The sequence below is a fragment of the Phoxinus phoxinus genome (genome assembly GCF_949152265.1).
Source record: "Phoxinus phoxinus genome assembly, chromosome: 7".
NCBI lineage: Eukaryota > Metazoa > Chordata > Actinopteri > Cypriniformes > Leuciscidae > Phoxinus > Phoxinus phoxinus.
Window position 1 is genome coordinate 20284089 of NC_136882.1, and position 21618 is coordinate 20305706.

The 21618-nt window shown below is 39.5% G+C and overlaps 1 protein-coding gene across 2 annotated transcripts; it reads left to right on the forward strand.

Moving 5' to 3' along the window:
- The first annotated feature begins 1063 nt into the window (after positions 1 to 1063).
- Positions 1064 to 20778, forward strand: rif1 (replication timing regulatory factor 1). Of its 2 annotated transcripts, XM_079618179.1 has the most exons (37): positions 1064 to 1259; positions 2522 to 2643; positions 4570 to 4648; positions 4813 to 4909; positions 5002 to 5132; positions 5215 to 5306; positions 5410 to 5599; positions 5691 to 5783; positions 5888 to 6026; positions 6341 to 6492; positions 6629 to 6743; positions 6939 to 7115; positions 7343 to 7453; positions 7602 to 7664; positions 7760 to 7860; positions 9298 to 9384; positions 9513 to 9586; positions 9749 to 9929; positions 10031 to 10138; positions 10236 to 10385; positions 10504 to 10603; positions 10686 to 10965; positions 11049 to 11091; positions 11168 to 11367; positions 11494 to 11587; positions 11717 to 11842; positions 11951 to 12093; positions 15144 to 15233; positions 15309 to 15369; positions 15482 to 17713; positions 17810 to 18865; positions 18989 to 19111; positions 19212 to 19298; positions 19513 to 19628; positions 19801 to 19954; positions 20033 to 20153; positions 20238 to 20778. In XM_079618179.1, exons 2-37 carry the CDS (start codon positions 2531 to 2533, stop codon positions 20471 to 20473), a joined length of 7515 nt encoding a protein of 2504 aa, XP_079474305.1. In that variant the 5' UTR covers positions 1064 to 1259; positions 2522 to 2530; the 3' UTR covers positions 20474 to 20778. The 2 variants fall into 2 exon arrangements, with proteins under 2 accessions (XP_079474305.1, XP_079474304.1); XM_079618178.1 differs by having other exon boundaries at positions 15482 to 18865.
- The last annotated feature ends 840 nt before the right edge of the window (positions 20779 to 21618 follow it).

Sequence of the window (21618 nt, forward strand, 5' to 3'; positions counted from 1 at the left end):
GGCTTTTTTATTATGAATTGACAATGGTAAAAAACAGTAAACATGATAATGCATCATACAGAGGAGCCCAACTGATCCTTGTGGCAGAGTGAAAAGGTTTGTAGATCTCTCTCAAATACTGGTAAAAACGGCTCATTTCAAGTATGGGTTGGTACACTTTCCATGTCAGGTGGTACAACTACAGTATATACACAATTAACTTGGTTGTACCCCCTGACATAAAAACCGCTAAAACAAGTAGGCCTATTTAAACATTTTTGAAATGTTATTTAACACCTGAATCTTGTTCATGACTCAAAAATACAGTTTTGAAAAGATTTTTATGACCTATAAAGTGCCTGAAGTTGAAGAAACAATTCTGTAGGATTACTTCTTCTGAAAATTAGGGCTATGACAAAGATGATTGCTTTAAAAAACATTTTATTTATGGGAAAGTTTCCCCCCAAAAGAAAATTCTGTCATCATACTCATCTTTATGTTGTTCCAAACATGACTTTCTTTTTCTGTGTAACTAAAAGAAGATCTTTTTTTCAGGGATTTTTTAGTTTGTGTGTGTGTGTGTGTGTGTGTGTGTGTGTGTGTGTGTGTGTGTGTGTGTGTGTGTGTGTTTGTGTGTGTGTGTGTGGGCTACATATAATAAGTTAATGGTAACCAAAGTATTTTTTTGCATATTGGTTTACAAACATTCTTCATAATATCTTATGCCTACATAAAGTAGAACACATAAGGAAGAGGAAATTATGACATCATTTAATTTCTCTTGAGGCAGAAGTTACTGTTGACATTCTTCGTAGCAACTCTGCTCAACACAACATAACACGAATAACTAATAAAAAAACTGAATTTGGCAATACAATTTTTTTGAACACTGCACCGAATAACTGATGGAAAAAATGGTTGAGCATTTCCCTCGATCAGAGAATTGAGGTAACGTATTAAATGTGCATTTGCAAACTGTAATGTTAGGTGAGCAATTTTACTAAAAATGAACTAAACAAATGACCATATTGTCTTAATTTGATTGTATTTTCATCCAATAAATTATTTATGAGAGGGCGGAGTTGACGTCGGGTTGAAGGTGACGCGTCAATCGCGCGTCATGTTTGGCGCCAGCATTTTCGCGGGGAGAGGAGTGGACAGAGCAGCGCAGTCGTGATCGTTTACAAACACTGTAGTATAAACCCCTCCAATTTCTCTGATATATATCGTGTGTCGATGATATCGCCTTCAGTGGTTGTTAGCGTGTCCTCAGGCGCGAGGTGAGACATCTTGAGTTGTGTCTGTTCATGAGTGTGTTCAGGGGGTTGGGTGGGTAACATGATGATGGTAACTAACGTTAGCTCGCTAACTCTGCAGTCTTTGTAGGGGAAGTTCCTGTTGGATTAGATTGATTACAGCAAAAACTTACATGGCGTTTTAAAGTTTTCAATTAACGACATATTTTGATCTCTGTATTTGTTGCTCGCGAGGTGCCCACAAGTTGTACGCTCAACGCACATGTTAAGACAATAGCTTTACAATGCAAACGATAATGTGGACTAATATTTGCACATCAGACAAATAAGTTAAACATATTATTAGTGCACACCCACCAGTAAAAACTTTATATTTTAAAGCAAAGGCGTTAAGGTCTATCGCAGAGAGGTTTAATAAAGATGGACGGCGTATTGTTATTAGCCTCTCTGGCTAGCTAAACGTCGTATTTAGGGGTTATTCTCCCAAAATGTGTCCTTAAGGAATAGTAGATGACCGAATTTCGATCTTGTGCTCTTGTATTGAAGGCATTAGTGCCATTTGTGCGCCTGATATCTTATCATAACAAGAGAACACGATGTCCTGCATGCATTGATCTGTTCTAGCTCACTTTCACTACCAATATAACATGACATGGTTAAAATATAAAATGTTCATACATGCTGATTATGCATAGTTTTTCATAATCGGCTATTAATCGCAGAAATGTATAATGCAAAACTCTCAGCCAGGGCTGTAGCATGTGAGGTGAAAGGTGAGAGTCACTCTAGGGTCCTAAAGGTCCAAGGGGCACAGTAGTTTCTAAATATATTTTGAAAAGATTAAGAGGTCCAGAATTTAAAACTAAAGCCCTTCTCCGGTTACTCAACTGAATTGGTACTCCTTAAACATATTTAATAATAATAATAAAAAAATCCATTACGTTCTGTCTTGTAATTAATGCTACAAGCATGTCTTGATTTCACCAAGTTAGGCATATTTTGTTGATCCTGGAACAACATTCCTTTCTGAAACTGTAATCCTAAACATATCCCTACCCCTGCACACAAGTTATCCCTAAAATCAGAGGGCAATGATAGGTGAAAACACTGATGAAGAGGTGTCTGTACTTGACAAACTGTAAACGCGTCCCTCAAATCTGATTGATTGATTGGCATGTTGTTCCAGGACCTACAAATATGCGGATCCAGGAACATGTTGTACTTTGTGAAATCAGGTTCTGCTGATGTGGTATGCATTGCTTTAATGTGCTTTACACGCCTTTCAGGTTGTGAGGATGATGGCTGCAGTGCCTCTATCTAGTGCTAGCCTCCTTCCTCTTCTAGAGTGTCTGGAAGATGAAGCAGCTGGGCTGTCAGAGCAGACAGATGCCTACATCACCATCGCAAAGTAAGTGTTTGCTTACAGGTTTGGTGTCTCACTGAGTAGGTTTTAGTCAAATGTATGTATTTCTGCTTTATTTTTGAATCTCTTTTAGCATTGTAGTGTTAGATTTGTTAGCAACTACTGTATGAAATTGCAATTCAGAAGCTGTTTGATGTGTAGTGTTAGTTCATTTAAAAAAAAAAAACATTTTTGTCATTTACTCACCCTCTTGTCATTCCAAACCCATTACACGTTAGTTCATCTTCAAAACAAGTGAAGATATTTTTAATGAAATCTGAGAGATGTCTGTCCCTCCGTTGAAAGTTCATTCCACAAGTTGTCTCGCTTAAAAAAAGTTCTTAAAGAGGTTGTAAACCAAGTCCATGTAAATAGAGCGAGTTAATCCAATTCTTTTGAAGAGACTTAAATGCTTTATAATGTGAACAGATTTCATTTGGGTTTTTATTCACATATAAATTAGGGCTTGCCAAAAAAATTGATTTTTCAATTAATCGCCTTTCTTTTTTTTTTAATGTGGTTGATTCGGCATTGATTTTCAAAAGCCACGAATAGATTTTTTTCCGTATCTATTTCCGCAAACATTGAACGTATCTGATTGACGTTAATCTTATTACTAGTCGTCTTCACTAGATTTCATCCTCTCTTTTTGCCTTGTGCGATGTTACAGTGGGACCCTGTCATTCATTCAGTTTTGAACATGGCAGCTACATGTGCGCCTTTCAGCGTAAAATGTTTGTTGAAGGAACTGTCAGTGTCCCGATCGGGCCAGTGCTGCATGGTCACGAAAGTTTACCATTTGCATGCGTTTGCAAGCCTTGCCAATTGAAACATTCAAGTGAAAGAAGTTTTTTGAGTGCACACACCCGCGCGTCTTAGACAGCATATTTATCTCAATGCCAGCCGTTGCGAGTATCCAAGTAAACATGGGAAGTTATGGCTTAAGCTAGGGGTCACAAAACTCTGTCCTGGAGGGCCGCTGTCCTGCAGAGTTTAGCTCCGACCAGGTCCAACACACCTGCCTGAAAGTTTCTAGTATGCCTAGTGAGACCTTGATTAGCTGGTTCAGGTGTGTTTAATTGGGGTTGGAGCTAAACTCTGCTGGACAGCGGCCCTCCAGGACCGAGTTTGGTGACCCCTGACTTAAGCAGTAGAGAAAGAACGCATGTGTATCATTATTGGATCCGTGCATTAGTCATAAAGTGACAGCAACCTAATATCCCTGTTGCTGTGTGTTTTTAATGTTAAGCTACAAAAGACAAAGAGAAAATCACTCTCTTCACTTAACTTTTTTGTAACTTTAATAAGGATGAACCTTTATTTAATTTGTACTGTGAAGATTATATGCAGTGTTATTTTACCTGTAATTACTTTATTCAATTTCTGTACCTGAAAACTACTCTTAGACCTACCTGAAAAACTTAAAGCATTATTTCATTTGTATCTTTGGTCTAAATTTATTTGTGCTATTGCTTGTAGTTGGATTATTTGCTCTTTTTTTATTAAAGAATGTTTATCTGTCTTTAAAAATCTTTGAAATTTATATTAGTTAGTAGTTTTAGATATGGTATCGAAAATGGAATAAAGAATCGTTAAATTTTACTGTTTAAAATATTGGGTGTCATAACCCTATATATTACAAAACAAGGGTACATGGGTAAAAAAACGAACTAATTTATTCTCTTATTACTTTTTTGTGGTGGGGCTAGTGAAAATGTAATCATTGAATTCATTGGATCAAATCGAGAATATAATTTAATTGAGATCTTGTAAATCGAACCGAGACATCTGAATTGATACCCAGCCCTAATATAAACGCACATACATAAGCACATCAAATATGGTGTAAAAAATGCTCAACTGTTTGCTTGATGTATGATTTAGTCATTAATAGATTGATCATAAGTCTTTGTCGTTCTTTCTTTCTCTTAGCCGTCTCAATGGAGAGGAAGGACGTCAGTTTCTGCCTGTGGTTGTAAAGCATTTTGCACGTCTTAGTAAAGTCCTTTTGGTAAGTTGTCGTCTCTGTGAATTAAGACTCATTCACTGGCACTTTGTGTTTGTAACTGAATATTTAGCATTATATTTCTTTCTCCATAACAAGAAAAGGTTGTTCTTTCAGAAAGCTGTATATCTTAACTATGCATCAACCCTGTAAACCTTTTTTTTTTTTAGGTTCATATCTCGAGTGAGAATGAGGAGCTGTGTCAAGCTGCACTGCAGGCTTTGGGATTCTGTGTCTTCCACTCACACATCGTTTCAGTCATACCAGGTATAGAATGTTTAATTCTCTAGTATAATATATATTTTTTATCCCCCATAATAAGCAGCATTCATAATCCTTTTTTGCATTCTTTCCTTCAGCAAATATTTCAGAAGATATTCTGTCTACGCTCTGTAATGTTGTTGTAAAGTCCAAGGAGAAGTTTACGTGTACACGAGCATTATGGGTGATTTCAAAACAGAATTTTCCGCCGGAGGTGGCGTCCAAAAAGGTTTGCTTGAAATAAACCTGTTTTTATGTTCTTTCCCCGTGATTTTCCATCTTTTGTGGCTAAAATGTTTTCTACATTTCAGGCCCCAGAGATTCTCAAGAGTCTAGAGGCCATGCAGACTCGAGAGGTTCAGTCGATCCTCATTGACCATGAGTCGCTCAATGTCATCATAAGGTTTGATGAAATTTCTCATACTTTCTTTTTCTTGCTACTGCCATCTTGCAATGTCCTTCATACTTGAGATACTCTGTAAATAAGATTTTGTGATGACCGTCAGGTTGCTGGAGCAGGCCCCCACTCAGATGGCTGCTGGAGCCGTGTGCTGGGCCAAGCTGGTTGTTCCTCTCGTGGTTCACTCAGCCAATAAAGTGCGCTTGCGTGCGGCAGCAGCACTGGAACTGGGCCTGCCTCTTCTTCTGGAGAAACAGCAGGACGTGGCGGCCATTGTAGAGCCAATGATGTCCTCTGTAAGTGTTATGCGGATGTACAAAGCAGCTTTTTTTGTTGTTGTGCATATTTATATCTATTTACATATATCTATTGCTCTCCTGCCTCCAGATGCTCATCCCTGAAATGCAGAAGCTGTTTGCCTCTAAGAATGAGACGAATATGCTGAAGCTCTGGCCCTTGTTTGTGAAACTTCTGGGGAAGGTAAGATTCTCAGTCACCAAATGCTGCTCTTCAAGTCTCCATTTTTCAGTTCTGAATCTTGATATTGTCAGTGTGGATAAGGATGTGTTTCTGTCTCTTTTCAGTTGCTCCACAAAGGCGGTGCTTTTATTAATTCCTTGCTGTATTTAGAGGAGCTGGGTTTCCGCAACTCTTCCCCTAATATTAAGAAGATTGCTTTCATAGCTTGGAAGAGCCTCATTGACAATTTTGCCCTTAATCCAGGCAAGTTTCTTTGAATTTTGGTGTAATAGGCACTGTCATGGAAAACCTAAGAATATCAGTGAATTACAAAATTGTGTTTTGTGGAAAGTCATATTTTTTTATGCATAGCTCAAAAATATTTTATTGGTTAAAAACTGCTGTTAGTGAGTGTTTAAAAATCCTTGCCTAGTGATCACAACTGACATGCCATTGAAATGTATTGGTCAATAGGTGCGAAAATTCTTTGTAACCGGCCAGCGGCAGTTCATGATGATTTTGCATCCTAAATTTTCTCCCCTCGTGTTTTAAAGTTGTAACCGGTTTCTCTTGAGCAGATATCCTGTGCAGCAGTAAGCGTCTGAAGCTCCTCATGCAGCCCCTCAGTTCCATCCAAGTCAGGACTGAAGCTCTTCTGCTCACCAAGCTGGAGGTGTGGTGGTATCTCGTAGTCAAGCTCGGGCCCAACTTGTCCGCTAACTTTGAGCAGGTAAAATTCACTGTTTTATGTTGATATAGATAATTTTTGGTCCTTGCAGACAGTTGTAACTAATGTATGGCCATGGTTCCAATGGTTGATTACGGTAACAATTTCTCTATCCGTTCTTTCCACCTCCTTCTGAAAGGTTGGTGTGCCTCTACTGCACAGCACACTTCCTCCTGATTCTCCACTGCAGTCCCCCACTACACCTGCTCGAACCCCTAACCCAAGCAATGGCACCGCTAATACACCTAAAACAGGTACAGCTCATTTCCTCATTGTTACTTAATCGTAACATCATATAAAGGGGATAGAATGAGATGGCAGCTTAGATTAGTTTTATATGTAAAACAAAAAAAACAGTTCCACTTAAAGTCCTTGGTTCTTTTTTGTGTGTAGCCCTAATATTGTCTTATTAGCTGCATGTCGTCATTCTTCATTATCCTGTTCTCCAGGCATTCCCTCCTGCAGCTCGACGAGCACTACTCCTCGCATGAATCTGAACAGCAGCATGCAGGCGTCTCAGTCCTACCGCTCCATTCAGCTCCTGGGACTAGAGATGATTCTGCACTGGCTCCTGGGTCCAGAGGTCACGGCCACAGCTACTAAAGAAAGTCTTCAACTCAACTTAGGTAATCATACACACAGTATTGTCTGAGCTTTGAAAATGTTCTATCAGTGATGCATTGGGCTTCAAGGTCTGTACGAAGTTAACATGAGTGACATAAATGTGTATTTGATTAGAAATCTAGAGATGTGTTCATGTACTACTACAGCCTAATATGTTGAACCTCACGTTACGATGAGAAGTTGATGAAATTGCAGTGATGGAATGAAACTTTTTTTTTTTTTTTTTCAGAACCCTTGACGCACCCATTCCTCACCAGCCCTTCCTTCTTCAGCAGACATGCCTCTACCCTCATATCAGCCATCAGCGATGGCTTCATTACTGTTGGAAAACATGCTCCAGGTATTCAACAATGTCATCTGCATAATGTAGCCTAGAGTCCTGATGCCAACTTAACTTTCATCTTTAGCTGTCTGTCTTTTTAAGGTTGTTTATTGTTGTTTAGATCAGTCTGTCCATGTTCATCACTTTGAGTATTTATTTTCCACAGAAGCACTTCTTAATCTCATTTGGAGCAACCTGATCGGTTCTGTCAGCACAGCTATAGAAGCTGGTTGGTGAACATTTAAGTCAAAGATAATTTGCACATATTCTTTTGTTGTGAATAATGGCTAATTCAAAAGGTTTTTCTGTCACATTCGTCAACAGGTAACAAGAAGGAACGGCAGGGTTCAGAGGTCCTTACGCTTCTCCTACAGGCTCTTCAGTCCATCTTGTCCTCAGATGCGCTGCCTGCTGAACGTGCACTGGTAAGATGGCACTTCATGGTGAAAATGACCTGTTCAATTACTTTGATGCTGAAACAGTGATGCTTAACCCAGCTGCAGTCTAGCATGCTGATCACTGAACGTGTACTACTTTTTTTAATGTATATTTTAATTCAGCAAGGATGCTATAAACTGTTCAAAATTGAAGTAAAGACATTTGTTACAAAATATTTCTTTTAAATAAATGCTGGTCTTTTGAACTTCTATTCATCAAAGTATCCTGATTTCCCCCCAAATATTAAGCAGCACATCTGTTTTCAACATTGATAAGAAATGTTTCTTAAGCAACAAATCAGCATACTAAAATGTAGGGGGTGTGACGAGTGGCTTTGCCATCACAGGAATAAATTACTTTATCACATTAAGATTATTACTTTTATTAAGAATTTTTTAAATAATATTAGTGTTATTACTAAGGGTGTCTCGATCGAAATTAAGTCACAATCTCGAACATCGAATTAGAAAATGGAATAGTCGATGCTGCCACGCCTCCATGTCCAGTTCGGTCGGCTTGTCAAGCGGAAAAAAACACGCGTGTTGAAATGCTGCGAGTCAACCTCCTCTGGGGCCGCACACCGGACGAGAAGTGCTGCGTCTTTGACAACTCGAGGTATCGCGCACACACCGGACCAGAAGCGCCGCGTCTGACAACTCGAGGTATCGCACACACCGGACAAGAAGCGTCGCGTCTTTGACAACTCAGTCTGGCACGGCAGGATTAATTTTGAACAAGGTCCTGAGCCGTTGCTGGGCGCCGCCGGCCCGCGGACAGACGCCGAATGGCGCCGCCGGTGTGGTGTGGTGTGTGTGTGTGTAGCCTACACTCTGAGAATAAAGTGTTAGAATTTTAAAGACGTGGCTCTGCGCGACGCATATATTTATCTGTTAAACTGTTTGTTTGTTTTGTTGTGAACTTGAATGGCATCTTCTGTGAAGAAGACTGCAGTTACAAAAGAGAAAGTAGATTACTTTAGAAAGTAGATTAAGCAGGTTATTTTGCTTAAGTTTCCAATTGACTGAAGATATAAGTTATTGTTACATTATGTTCTTAATAAATGTTTTAAATTTGACAATGTAGTGTGGTACATTGCAAACAAAGGTCAGATATTGCATAAAAGTCTGGTCTAAAAATTATAAAATAGCAACCTGTGCTTTAAAAAAAACTAAAAACCGAGAATCGAATCGAACTGTGACCTTAGAATCGAAAATGTAATCGAATCAAGGATTTGGAGAATCATGACACCCCTAGTTATTACTATATACTCATTACTCATTACATAAATGCAGCCTTGGTGGGCATAAGAAACTTCTTTCAAAAACATGAAAACTTTGTATTGTATTGTATTAAATATTTATGTAGGTTGTTAGTTTGACCCTGCTGTTCAAACAATTTCATTGCTTAAACATTTTTTGCTGCAGGTTTTGTTGGAAGCCACCATTAAAGGAATCCCTCAGAAGGTGCTTGGTTCTGCAGCTTATCAAGTGGCAAACATGGATGTGTTGAACGTGAGTTCTCTTTTACCACTTATGGTAAAGCCTTGGTAAATTGTTAAACAAAATGATTCGTTTTTCATCCATGCATGTCTTTGTATTATGAATGTGTCAATAAGATTTTTCCACATGTACTTTTCCAGGGTACACCTGCACTTTTCCTAATACTGCTATTTTACAAAAGTAACCAGCTTTCATCATTTCTTGAAGATGAGAGGTAACCATAAGACTTAATTTTGAAGTCTTTTAATACCTAATATCAAGACCAAAAGTTATATTTCGGAGAGTACTTTTTGTTGTTGTTGCATTAAACTTAATAGTTTAGTTATACTAATTATTTTTTTTTCCATATAAATTTATTTTCTTTGTCATCTGGCAGGTTTTTCTCTAGCCTGGAAACCCTTGTGAGCTGTGGGTTTTGTGGACCTACATCGCCCCTGGCATTTGGAGAGGCTGTTTTAGGAGCGGTTAGTGGGAGTGCGGAGGTTGTAAAGAACAAGAAACAGCTCTGGAGGATGTGGAGTGTGGTGGTAAACCCTCTGACAGACACAATCACTCAGGTACTACATTTAAATCATCTGTGCTATAGAATGAATGTGCATTTAAGTGCCAGTCAAATCTTGTATTTCACTACTATTGATAAATTATTGTTCCAACATAGACCAATGAAGTGAATCAAGGAGATGCTCTGGAGCATAACTTCAGTGCCATTTACAGTGCCTTGATGTTTCCAGTCTTTCATCTGCTTCCTGGTTCAGCCCTACCCCAGGTAAGAGCCCATCATAGCCTTTGTACAATGATTTCTCCAGTATTATGCAAGTATTTAATTTTATTTATGTCCTTATTTTACTTTATTTCTTGAATAGATCACTCAGAAAGCCATGATCAGTTCTTGGTCCAGGCTTTACAAGGCATTTGCTCGCTGCTCTGCTTTGGTAGCCACAGCTGAGGAGAATATATGCTGTGAAGAGATGTGTGCCAAGATATCTGCCTCTCTTGAAAGCGATGCTCTGAAAGTACGGCACTTCCAACCTTGCAACATTATATTTGGAAAATTGTATTAAATTGTGCGCCTAATTGGAGTGTTGGGTCTATTATAATTGGTCTCATCCTTTTTTTATTTCTTTGTTTTAGAGTCTGCCTATGCTAGATGCAATAGCAAACATCTTGCTGGTCATCATTGAGAGTATGGACTTCTCTCCTTACACCCCACAATTTCAACAGAAGATGAAATGTAAGGATTTTGCTTCAATTTCAAATGGGTAAAGTTGTGTTAATGGCACCTTGTGACCATCTTTTCATGTGCTAATCCCTAGCTCCTCATACACCTTTGAGTTGGGTGCGCAAGAGAAGCAAAGCTCTGGGGAATCTCTCGACCTTCCACACTCTCCTGATGCAGACTCTAGATGCATTTCTTTCTGTGGACCCCTCAGAAGAATCTGTGGAGCCCACCTGTGGAGCTTTAAATGGACTTGGCTTGACGATGGTCTCCATCTTGTCTAGTCTTTTGACTAATATCACAATGCCCACGTTCATTCAAGAGGTGCTGTCCACCCTCACCAAACCACTCGCACACCTTTATGAACAGTTTTCCAGGTTTGTGTTTTCTCATCCTTCATACATAGAATGTTTCTTTTCTTTCTTTCTTGTGTAACACTTTTTTTTTTCATTTATAAAAGTTATGAAGATCCACCAAAGCCCAGTGCTACGCTCGGACACAAGGTAAGAGTTTACCCAGGTGTAAATATGAAATCGAAACTACAGCAGCTCTGATATGTATTTTTATGTTCTCTCCTAGTTGGAGAAACTGGCCACAGACCTGCTTGGCTGCCTTCAGACACAATTGACTCTGCACAACGATGAGATGCTTGCTCTGTTGTCGCCCTTGCTCTGTGTGCTTTTTCCGCACAAGAGCAAGCAAATTCGCACTGTGGTCACTCAGTTCTGGAATGCCACCTTTGGAAATGCACTCACCTTGACTTACCCTGAGCCTCTGAAGTACGTTTTCATGTCATTGCTGGGAATTTGTGTAACATGTTGTGTAGGCAGATTTTCAGATCTTTAAATCAAGTATGCAATTTTTTCCCTTTTGAGACTGACAAAGAGACACTTTTTCTTTTTTAGGTCTGTTTTAAGTCAGGCTAAGCAGAAAACTCTATTGATTTTACCTGGTTTTGAAGCTGTTGATGCACCAGATGATTGCAGTGGACAGTATACGGTGTGTATAGTGTTCCTAACAATCATGTAAATCCTGAAGAACACAGAGCAGTTTACCTTAAACATATTGTCCCCTTTGTTAGTTTTCTGTTGTTCCTAAGAGCATACTAAAGTTATGTTCTCTAATAAGGGTGAGAGTTCTCAGCTGGACACACAAGTTAGTGGGGTGAAGATGACCTCTGTGGGAAAGAGGGACTCTCTCCTGGCGCGGGCAGAAGAGCTTAAAGGAAGAGGCTCTGTAGCAAAGCCAGTGTCTGTAAGTAAAAAAACAACAACAAAAAAACATCTGAACTTGAAAATGTCAATGGTGGTGCTTAATTGGCTACCACAGCACATCCCTCAACAAATCCCCTGGTCTCTCTAGGTGAAGCTGGATTTTGGATCGCCCAAGCCTTTGCGACGAGAAGCTATTGAGGAGGCCGCATCAGTAGATTTTGTTTTCATTCCACCTGAGACAAAGGAGAGAGTGCTGACTGAGCACCAGAAAGAGGTTAAAAGGACTAAACGGTAAGTTTAAGTTCCAGGGCTCGCAAAATTTCTAAATCGCTGGTAGCCCTTCGGGCAGGAACTCTTCAGATTTTGGTAGCCCGAAATGAATTTTACTAGCCCACATAAAGACAATTTTTAATGTAGAAAATTGGTTAGGAATTAATTGAATTTTAAGATGTTTTGAATGCCAAAAAAATTGGACAACAATAGCTTTAAAACCATGTCACACAGCTGATTATTTTTCTCTCCTCATCAGCATCACTCTTTTTCTCTTTGTTTTTCTCTTCCCGTCCTAATAAAGCTGAGCTTTGACTGATAGGCTTTTCTTTTTTGTCTGTCAATGACGAAAGTAAACTTGGGGTCAGCTGATAGGTTGATTTATGAATAATTTTCTTAGACACGTTCATTTACTGAAATCTACTAGGAAAGCTAGGTAGCCTAACTAAGTTTATTAAATTTATTCACAATATGTACACATTCATTATTGATCTTAATACAGGGCTTTATAATCAAATAGGTCCTAAATTTAAGGTTGTTAGGGGGTTCAAATTTCAAATTTGCATTTCAAAAAGTTTGAAGGCCAAAAAAAGGATAAGAATAGCTTTAAAACCATGTCAGCGGGCAGTAGCCTATTTGTCAATACCTGCTCTCACTATCCATCACTCTTTCTTTTTCTCTCAGTCTCCTCATCTTGCCCTGTCTCTTCCCCTCCAAAAGCTGAACTTTTTTAATTTACTGAAGGCTACAAATTGTACTATATTAATTCTCAACATGTACACATTAGTTATTAATATTGTGCCTAACAAGATGAAAACGGCTTTGTTAATGTTTCTCGTCCCCTCACAATGACAGTAAGCTAGTTACATTAGCCTACATGAGTCACGTTACAAAGGCCTATTTTCAGTTAAAAATGGCGAAATTAGACAAGTAAATTCGTTTGCCTGATAATTTGTCAGTTGTTTAACATTTATGACCTAAAAAAAATATTTTGTTTAGCTACTTACATCTTATCACACTTGACCGTAAACTGAAGCGTCGAGTCGCTCTGCTCAAATTCGCGCTCAACCGCTTCTGTGAATATAAATCCCGCCTACTTTGATTTGATTGGTAATCTCTAATATTCTGACATTGACGAGCAGTGACAGACCAATGAGGCTCAGATATATATAAACACACACACCCTGTCCTCTGTTTCTGACGTGCGCTCTGTTCGGCGCCACTGCGGATTGAAGATGAAGAACGCGCTGAATCTGATTATAACAAGACTGAAGCGAACACTATTTCAGATAGCCCGTCGGGCAGGCCGGTTATGCATTTTGGTAGCCCGACTGGAAAACACAATAGCCCCGGGACGTCGGGCGGGCGATTTTGCGAGGTTTAGACCTCTGCCATGTCATGAAAAAAGTGTGTAATTGTGCAGGGCAGTATGGTTTGAATTTTAGACTTATAGACCCAGTTTCAAAGACAAGCTTAGGTTAAGCACGGATTAGGCCTTAGTTCAATTAGGATATTTAAGTAGCTTTTATAACGTGCCCTAGAAAAAAAACATTACTGGTGTTATACATGTCAGTGCAAGTTGTTTTTCAACCTTCATAATATATTTCCAAGACCCTTGTGATTGTACATCGACTTAAAATAAGTTAAATTACACGTCTGCCATAGCCTGACGTGGTCTGTATCGCTTTTACTGGTACTATGTAACTTCGGGTTTCGGGTCGGAACCCGTGCACAAAAAGAACTACAAAATTCGAGTGCTTTACGGCATACGTCACTTCCCCCACCACTTCCTCAAATTCAGACGCTTTTGTAAGCGTAAATCATGCATCATACTCTACCTTGTCTGTGGCCATTGTTGATTCCAAAGCCGGTGCTGGAGATCAACAGCGAGTGTGCGTGTGCGACAGTAGGCTGCGGTAGGCTAAATTATTTACGACAGCGCTAATGGACAATTCCGCTTCCAACCAGTAGGGCGACCGCAGAGGAAAAGTTACTTGGTGTTACTTTAAGACAGTTCAAACATGCATTCTAGTCTTAAGCCTTGTCTGTGAAGGTCCGGTCACCTTTAAAGGGATAGTTCACCTAAAAAAAATTAATTATCCCATGATTTACTCTCAAGCCAACCTAGGTATATATTACCTATTTTCTTTCAGACGAACACAATTGGAGTTATGTTAAAAAATATCCTTGCTCTTCCAAGCTTTATAATGGCAGTGAATGGCGCTCCTGATTTTGTCCAAAAAAGTACATCCATTCTTCATAAAAGTAATCTATATACAAAAATGTAGTTTATACTGTATAAACTAAAATAACTAGCTTTCAGCAGACGGCCTATGCAACTCGACTTGAGCTAAGAGTAACCTCTGACCTGATGTAGGAGCTCCTCTTCTCTTATATTGAAATTCTAGTTTTAGACATCTAATTCATGACCAGTGTTTTGTTTTGCTCTATTCTCTGTGCTTCCGTGTTTGTCAATGTGTCAGGCATCAAGTCAGAGATTACTCTTTTGGCTTAAATAGATTTGCGTAGGCCGTCTGCTGGAAGCTAGTTATTTTAGTTTGTAAAGTTTTAAATATGGATATTCTTCTTACAAAAACCCATTGCTTCTCTTCAGAAGGCCTTTATTAACCCCCTGGAGCCACGTGAATCACTTTTATAATGGATGGATGCACTATTTTGGACTTCAAAATCAGGAGCGCCACTGACTACCATTATAAAGCTTGGAAGAACTAGGATATTTTTTTATATATCTCAGAATTACAAATGTAGTCTTAAGGTTTTTAGAAAAATGTAATCTTAAACATCTTTAGTTTTATTTTTGAATAATTAAACTTGCCTCTCGCCGTTAACATGGCCATAGAAACTGAAATGGTGTAAGGGGAAAAGGGAAAGAAAAAACAATTATAACTCTGGTTGTGTTCGTCTTAAAGAAGATACTCTTAAGCCATCCTTAGGTGTAAATCATGGGATAACTTTCTTTTTTTTGGGTGAACTACCCATTAAAATTCTCTAAGCATTTTGAAAAGAAATTGTCATTTGTTTTTTTAATTGTTTTTTTTATTTTGCATAAGGGTTGACATTCCTGCTCTCTATAATAATCTGGATGCCTCCCAGGATACCACAGTCTTTTCACAGTGTACTCAGAGTCAGGAGGAGTCCATGTACGTATTGGAATTATGGATTTGCTTTTACTCAATTTTTTACCCACTGTATTAAAACATAATATTTCTTCTTAGGGACAAATTGACAAAAGATGAAAGGGATCAACCTGAGGAAGAGGCTAAGGTTCAGCTGAAGGTAAAACGGCAATTTTTCAGACTGGCACTGCTGATTTGATTATAAGAGAAAGCTTGCACGCATATCTCCCACATGTGTATTAATTGGTTTTAATATTGTTTCCTTCCCCAAGGAGATTACCACAAGTGAAGAACCATCCAATGATGTTAAAGTAACGCAAGAAGGCACCAGATCAGACGTAGAAACACCAGAGAAATCGGTGCAAAATAAAGATCAAACTTTAGAGAAGAATCAGTCTCCATCCAATGGCATCACAGTTGATGCGAGTGTGCATGAGAAAAGTGGACTAGAGGGGACCAGCCCTAATGTTTCGGGTTCATCTGATATGATATCAGGTACACCTCCTAAACCCAATAGCAGACGTCAATCGTTCATAACGTTAGAGAAATATGTTGAAGGGAAATCAAGTCCTGCAACTGTTGCATTTACTGGTCCACTCACCCGGAAATCAAGTAGACTGGATTCTTCAAAGGAAGCAGAATGCACTCCAAATGACTCACAACCTCAGACTACAAAAGAGGACTCTCAGAAATCTCAAAAGAGAAGCGGCACTGACCCATCTGCTCAAAATGAGAAAGCTGGGGAAGAGGCAAAAGATGAGATTAAGTCAACGAGAAGTCATCCTTGTGAAGGTACTGAGGAGGAAGAGGATGATGTGGTCCCTGACACCCAGACCCAAGTATCTAGTGAAGCATCAGGTGTTAAGAGCAGTCCTGTGTCCAAAGCCAGTATGGAGGAACCAGACTCTCCTGAAAAAGATTCACAGAGTCTTGGTAATTCTCAATCTAGTCAAGAACCAAGAAGGTCGAGCAGGCGACGAAGTAAACCTGTTCGCCCAGGGGAAGATTCAGGGGAGATGAAAAGCAAAGAACAAGTCAGTCAGGTTGCAGACTCAATGACAAATACGCAGAAGTCAATACTTGCGCCACCATGTAGCACTTCACCTGGAAGAAGAATTAAGGTTCTGGAGGACAGTAAAGTTGAAGGTGACCAGCAGAAAAGTAAAGGGATGAAAGGAGAGCTTAACCAAAGTGGTTCACAGATTTTCTCTTCAGAGTCTTCACAGGCACTTCCACAGGCAAGTCAAGCTGAGACTTCTCACGAAAGTTCACCTGTAGCCCAATCGGATAGCCAAAGCAGAGAGAGACTGCCAACTCTCAATGAGTCTAAAAGTCTGTCATTGGGTAGACCTGCGAAAAAGACTAGAACACAACTTAACGAATCCACAGACAAGGAGGCAGAGGAAAACTCTCAAAATGATTATCAAAATGCCACATCCTCTTTGAAAAAGAAACATTTACAGACACCTCTTTCTGATTCTGAGGCTGATGGCCAGCAATCTGTACGAATGCGAAGAACAAGGAGATCTGAATCTCAATTACTACAGACCAAAGAAGATTCAAGTCTGACAGTTTCCCAAACAATGACAAAGTTGAAGGGAAGAGCTATGAGAAGGAAAACTGCAGAAGAAGAGACCGACTCTAGTAGAGATGTTACATCAATTGTAAATGCTGAGGAGTTGAGTGCAAGCCAAGATTCCTCTCAAGGGCTTGGCAGATACAGAACTCGACGATCTAAAGGTTTGTTGGCTACCGACAATACAGAGTCTGAAACCCCTGATAGCCAAGAAGATGGGCCAAGGCCTAAAAAGAGACTGCGGAAACCCCTGTCAACTGAGGTGCTACCAGTTGCCACAGAATCTAAAGTTACTGAGATGCTGCCAGATAAGGAGGATGCTAATATTCCATCAGAAGTCTCAATGGAGATGTCACAGGATGAGGTGGATCCTGAAACTAGTTTGGGAATTTCAGTTAGTGAGACCAATGAACTTAAGAAAAACAAAAAAGAGAGTCCTTCCCCTTATAGTGTACCACATGAACAGATCAGCTCTGAAAAAGGAGCAGATGATGACAAAGTTGACACAAATTTGAAAACTGAAACTGATGCAGAATTAAAAACTGAAATTCATACTGAAAAAAAAGAGATTATCAGTGATAAGGGAGAGGGTGAAGAAGCAAATTCATCTTCACAGGCTAGATCAGAATATTTAAAGATTGGCAGTTTGCGTAAATGCCCACATACCAGGGGACGGGGCCGTGGACGTAGACGATCTAGAAGCTGCAACTGCTTTTTAAACAACCAGGACGTGTTTTCACAGGGCAGTGACGTCCAAGAATCAAAGGATCTGAAAAACGAGCAGGTTCCACTTGCAGTTGACACACAGAACTCTCAATCTGAGCTTGAGCAGGTTCCACTTGCAGTTGACACACAGAACTCTCAATCTGAGCTTGAGCAGGTTCCACTTGCTGTTGACACACAGAACTCTCAATCTGAGCTTGAGCAGGTTCCACTTGCTGTTGACACACCGAACTCTCAACCTGAGCATGAGCAGCTTCCACTTGCTGTTGACACACATAACTCTCAATCTGAGCTTGAGCAGGTTCCACTTGCTGTTGACACACATAACTCTCAATCTGAGCTTGAGCAGGTTCCACTTGCTGTTGACAAACAGAACTCTCAATCTGAGCATGAGCAGGTTCCACTTGCTGTTGACACACCGAACTCTCAACCTGAGCATGAGCAGCTTCCACTTGCTGTTGACACACAGAACTCTCAACCTGAGCAGGTTCCACTTGCTGTTGACACCCTGAACTCTAAACTTGAGCATTCAAGCCCAACATCCGTATTGGAGGAAAGCAAGAGCTCACCAATTGTAGATTTACCAGTTGCTGATGTTCAGCCGTTTTCAACCTTGCCTGCTCAACTCCCATGTGAGGTTTTGTCTTCTGAAAGCCCCATTACAAAGCTTGGTGTAATTGTTTCTCAGCTGTCCGAAGCAGAGGAAGGATCACAGCTTGAATTATCCAAACTGAGGGATGAAACAAAAAATCGGTTTGTTAAAGTCCTGGCGGTAGAGTCAAATCAGTTGGAGAGTTCTGGGTGCACAGATAGTTCAAAGCACAACAAAGAATTAGACAACCCTTCAGTAAGTCAAGAACCTCTCCAGAGTTCAACACCTCAAGACACCTCTCCAAGTCAAGGTCGCCCAGTGGAAGATGCACCTATATGCCAAGAGCAACTAGAGTCTTCCCATGTCCATCAGGAGGAAGCAGTGAAGGAAAGTAAAGACCTTGCTGTTCCAGAGCTGAGTGGAGAAAAGGTTGTGTTGCCAGAAGAGTCAAATGGCAAAGAATTGCTTGACAAGGATGTTGGTCTCATCGAGAAGGATGAAGACACTCAGATTGACAATCGGGCTCTTTCTGCTGATATACAAGAGTCGTCTGTACCACCTCAAAGTAGTACCTCTGAAGCCTGCTTAGATTCTCCACCCAAGCCTAAACTTTTAGACGCTCTCAGTGGTGAGCTAGAGCCTGGCCAGAGCCCGAGCAGAAACCGTTCCCGTGTCTGGTCACCATCTGCTTCTCCATCTACCAGTATTCTGAAGAAGGGACAGAAGAGAACATGTGAAGAAGATACCCCATCCCCCCTTCAAAAGGTATTGGACCGTATTCCTAATTTGAGTCCAGTTATCTAAATGTTCATTGAAACCACTGTAATGTAAGCTTAGAAGATTTTCTCTTTGTATGAAACCACTATATGTAACATTGTTGTTGTGCAGTCTCGTCGAGTGTCTTTTGCAACTCCAATTTACCATCAAGAATTGGCTGATGATATTGATCGACGTAGTCCGGTTATTCGCACAAGCTCACCTAGGTCAAAAGTCTTGAGTGGACAGTCGAAGGTGTGTGATAAGAGTTTTGAAATTATTAGATCTAGATGTAAAACTGCTTGAATTGTTTCAACATTTCTTTCATGGCCTGTTGTTAAATGTCTTCATACAGTATATCACTACACCCACAAAAGGCTATTCAAGTCTCAGTCCACGTAACCTCCGTAGCCCTGGATCCAAAAGCTCTAAAAAATGCCTGGTAAGTGTTCTCTTGCAATGTACTAAAATATTGTATTCTGTTTATATTAAATAAGTCTACTTATTCATAAATTCTACTAATTCTACCGAATTCTTCAAATTCAAAGTAATTAAGGCGATGTGAAAGTTGCTAATGTTTGACACTGTTCATGTTATTTAGTTTCAACTACCTCCAATGGAAATGGTGTTAAAATGTTTCTGTTTCTTTATCATAGATTTCGGAAATGAGCCTGGAGCCACGTCCTATTGCTAAAGATTGTGTTTATCCAGCACTTGTTGGCTGCTCTACCCCTGTAGAGGCTGTTTTACCGCAGATATCCTCCAACATGTGGTAAGCCAGATTTCCTCTTCAGTGGAGCTTGTGTTCAGTTTAAGTTCATTCCTCATTTTTAATTACTGACATTTTTTTTGAGGATTTGGTGAACTAATACATTAGTTTTTTTCTTCTTTGATATCTGTAGTAAGAATGTAACTAATTGCTGATTATTTTTCCATATGATCAGGCCTCGTGGCTTTGGCCAACTTGTTAGAGCCCGGAACATTAAAACGGTTGGAGACCTGAGTGCCCTTACCCCTAGTGAAATCAAGTCACTTCCTATTCGTTCACCTAAGCTGTCCAATGTGAGGAAAGCACTTAAAACCTATTATGAACAGCAGGTAATGTGTAGCTTATTTAAAAGTGTCTTACACTTTATTATGGAAAATCATTCTTACACCTCAAATTTGGCTCTACAGAGAAAAGGGCGTTCTGATGACCTCAAGAGTTTTGACGAAATGGAGAAAATGACATCTGAGCCTGAAGAGATGGAGATTCCTCAAAACCAAGATGAGGAGCAAACACCAGGAGAGGCTCAAGGTACTTAATCAGGTTTATTGGTGACGCATATACATATTGATGACTTGCCTCATTACTTTATTTTTTTCTCCTAATTTTTGGCAGATGACAAACCATTAGAAACGGGAGTGGATTCAGGACTGATGGCTGAGGAGAACAAATCTAATGATTTGCTCTCAGATGTTGTAGCCCTTGGTGGACGCTTAACTTCAGAGGAACTTGGTCACTGTTCACCCAACCAGTTGGGCCTGATGCACGAACATCTGAGCGGAATGATGAGAAGCATTGTGACCAATCTGCAGTCCCGCTTGCTGAGTAATCTTGATGATAGCTTGCCATAAGGATATTGAGACATTTTCCTGACACAAGAATTCACTTTTAACTTGAATATTAACAGTGGACTACTCATCCCTCAAGTTTTAGCTTGAATTTTAGAGTAGATGTATTTCTAATTATGCTCTCTCAGAGAATAGACTTAAATGGCCAAAATGGCTATTTCCATTGCTACTTAAGTGTCTGTGTATTTTATGGAGTGATTTTTAAGACTGTAAAATTGTACTGAGATGCCAAGGAACTTTTTTTTTTTTTTTTTTTTTTTTTTTTTATAAAACTATAGTATTAATAAAATTTCATCTCTTTTCATTTAACATTTGTGCATTTTTCCAGTCTTTTATACAAACCACTGACATTTAACACTTTTGGGATTTTGACGACAGGTCCCGGGTCATCGTTTTTTTTTTTTTTTTTTTTTTTTCATATTGTCCTATCATGGTTAAAAGGCAAAAAATATTCTTTAAACTGATGGTGAGGGTGGGGGAACGGATTCCGACAGCTGTTTAAAAAAAAAAAAAAAGCACTGACATTTATCACTTTTGGGATTTTGACGACAGGTCCCGGGTCATCTTTTTTTTTTTTTTTTTTTTTCATACTGTCCTATCATGGTTAAAAGGCAAAACATATTCTTTAAACTGATGGTGAGGGTGGGGGATCGGATTCCGACAGCTGTTTAAAAAAAAAAAAAAAAAAAGCACTGACATTTAACACTTTTGGGATTTTGACGACAGGTCCCGGGTCATCGTTTTTTTTTTTCATTTTTTTTTTCATACTGTCCTATCATGGTTAAAAGGCAAAAAACATTCTTTAAACTGATGGTGAGGGTGGGGGATTGGATTCCGACAGCTGTTTAAAAAAAAAAAAAAAAGCACTGACATTTATCACTTTTGGGATTTTGACGACAGGTCCCGGGTCATCTTTTTTTTTTTTTTTCGTACTGTCCTATCATGGTTAAAAGGCAAAACATATTCTTTAAACTGATGGTGAGGGTGGGGGAACGGATTCCGACAGCTGTTTAAAAAAAAAAAAAAAAAGCACTGACATTTAACACTTTTGGGATTTTGACGACAGGTCCCGGGTCATCGGTTTTTTTTTTTTTTTTTTTTTCATACTGTCCTATCATGGTTAAAAGGCAAAACATATTCTTTAAACT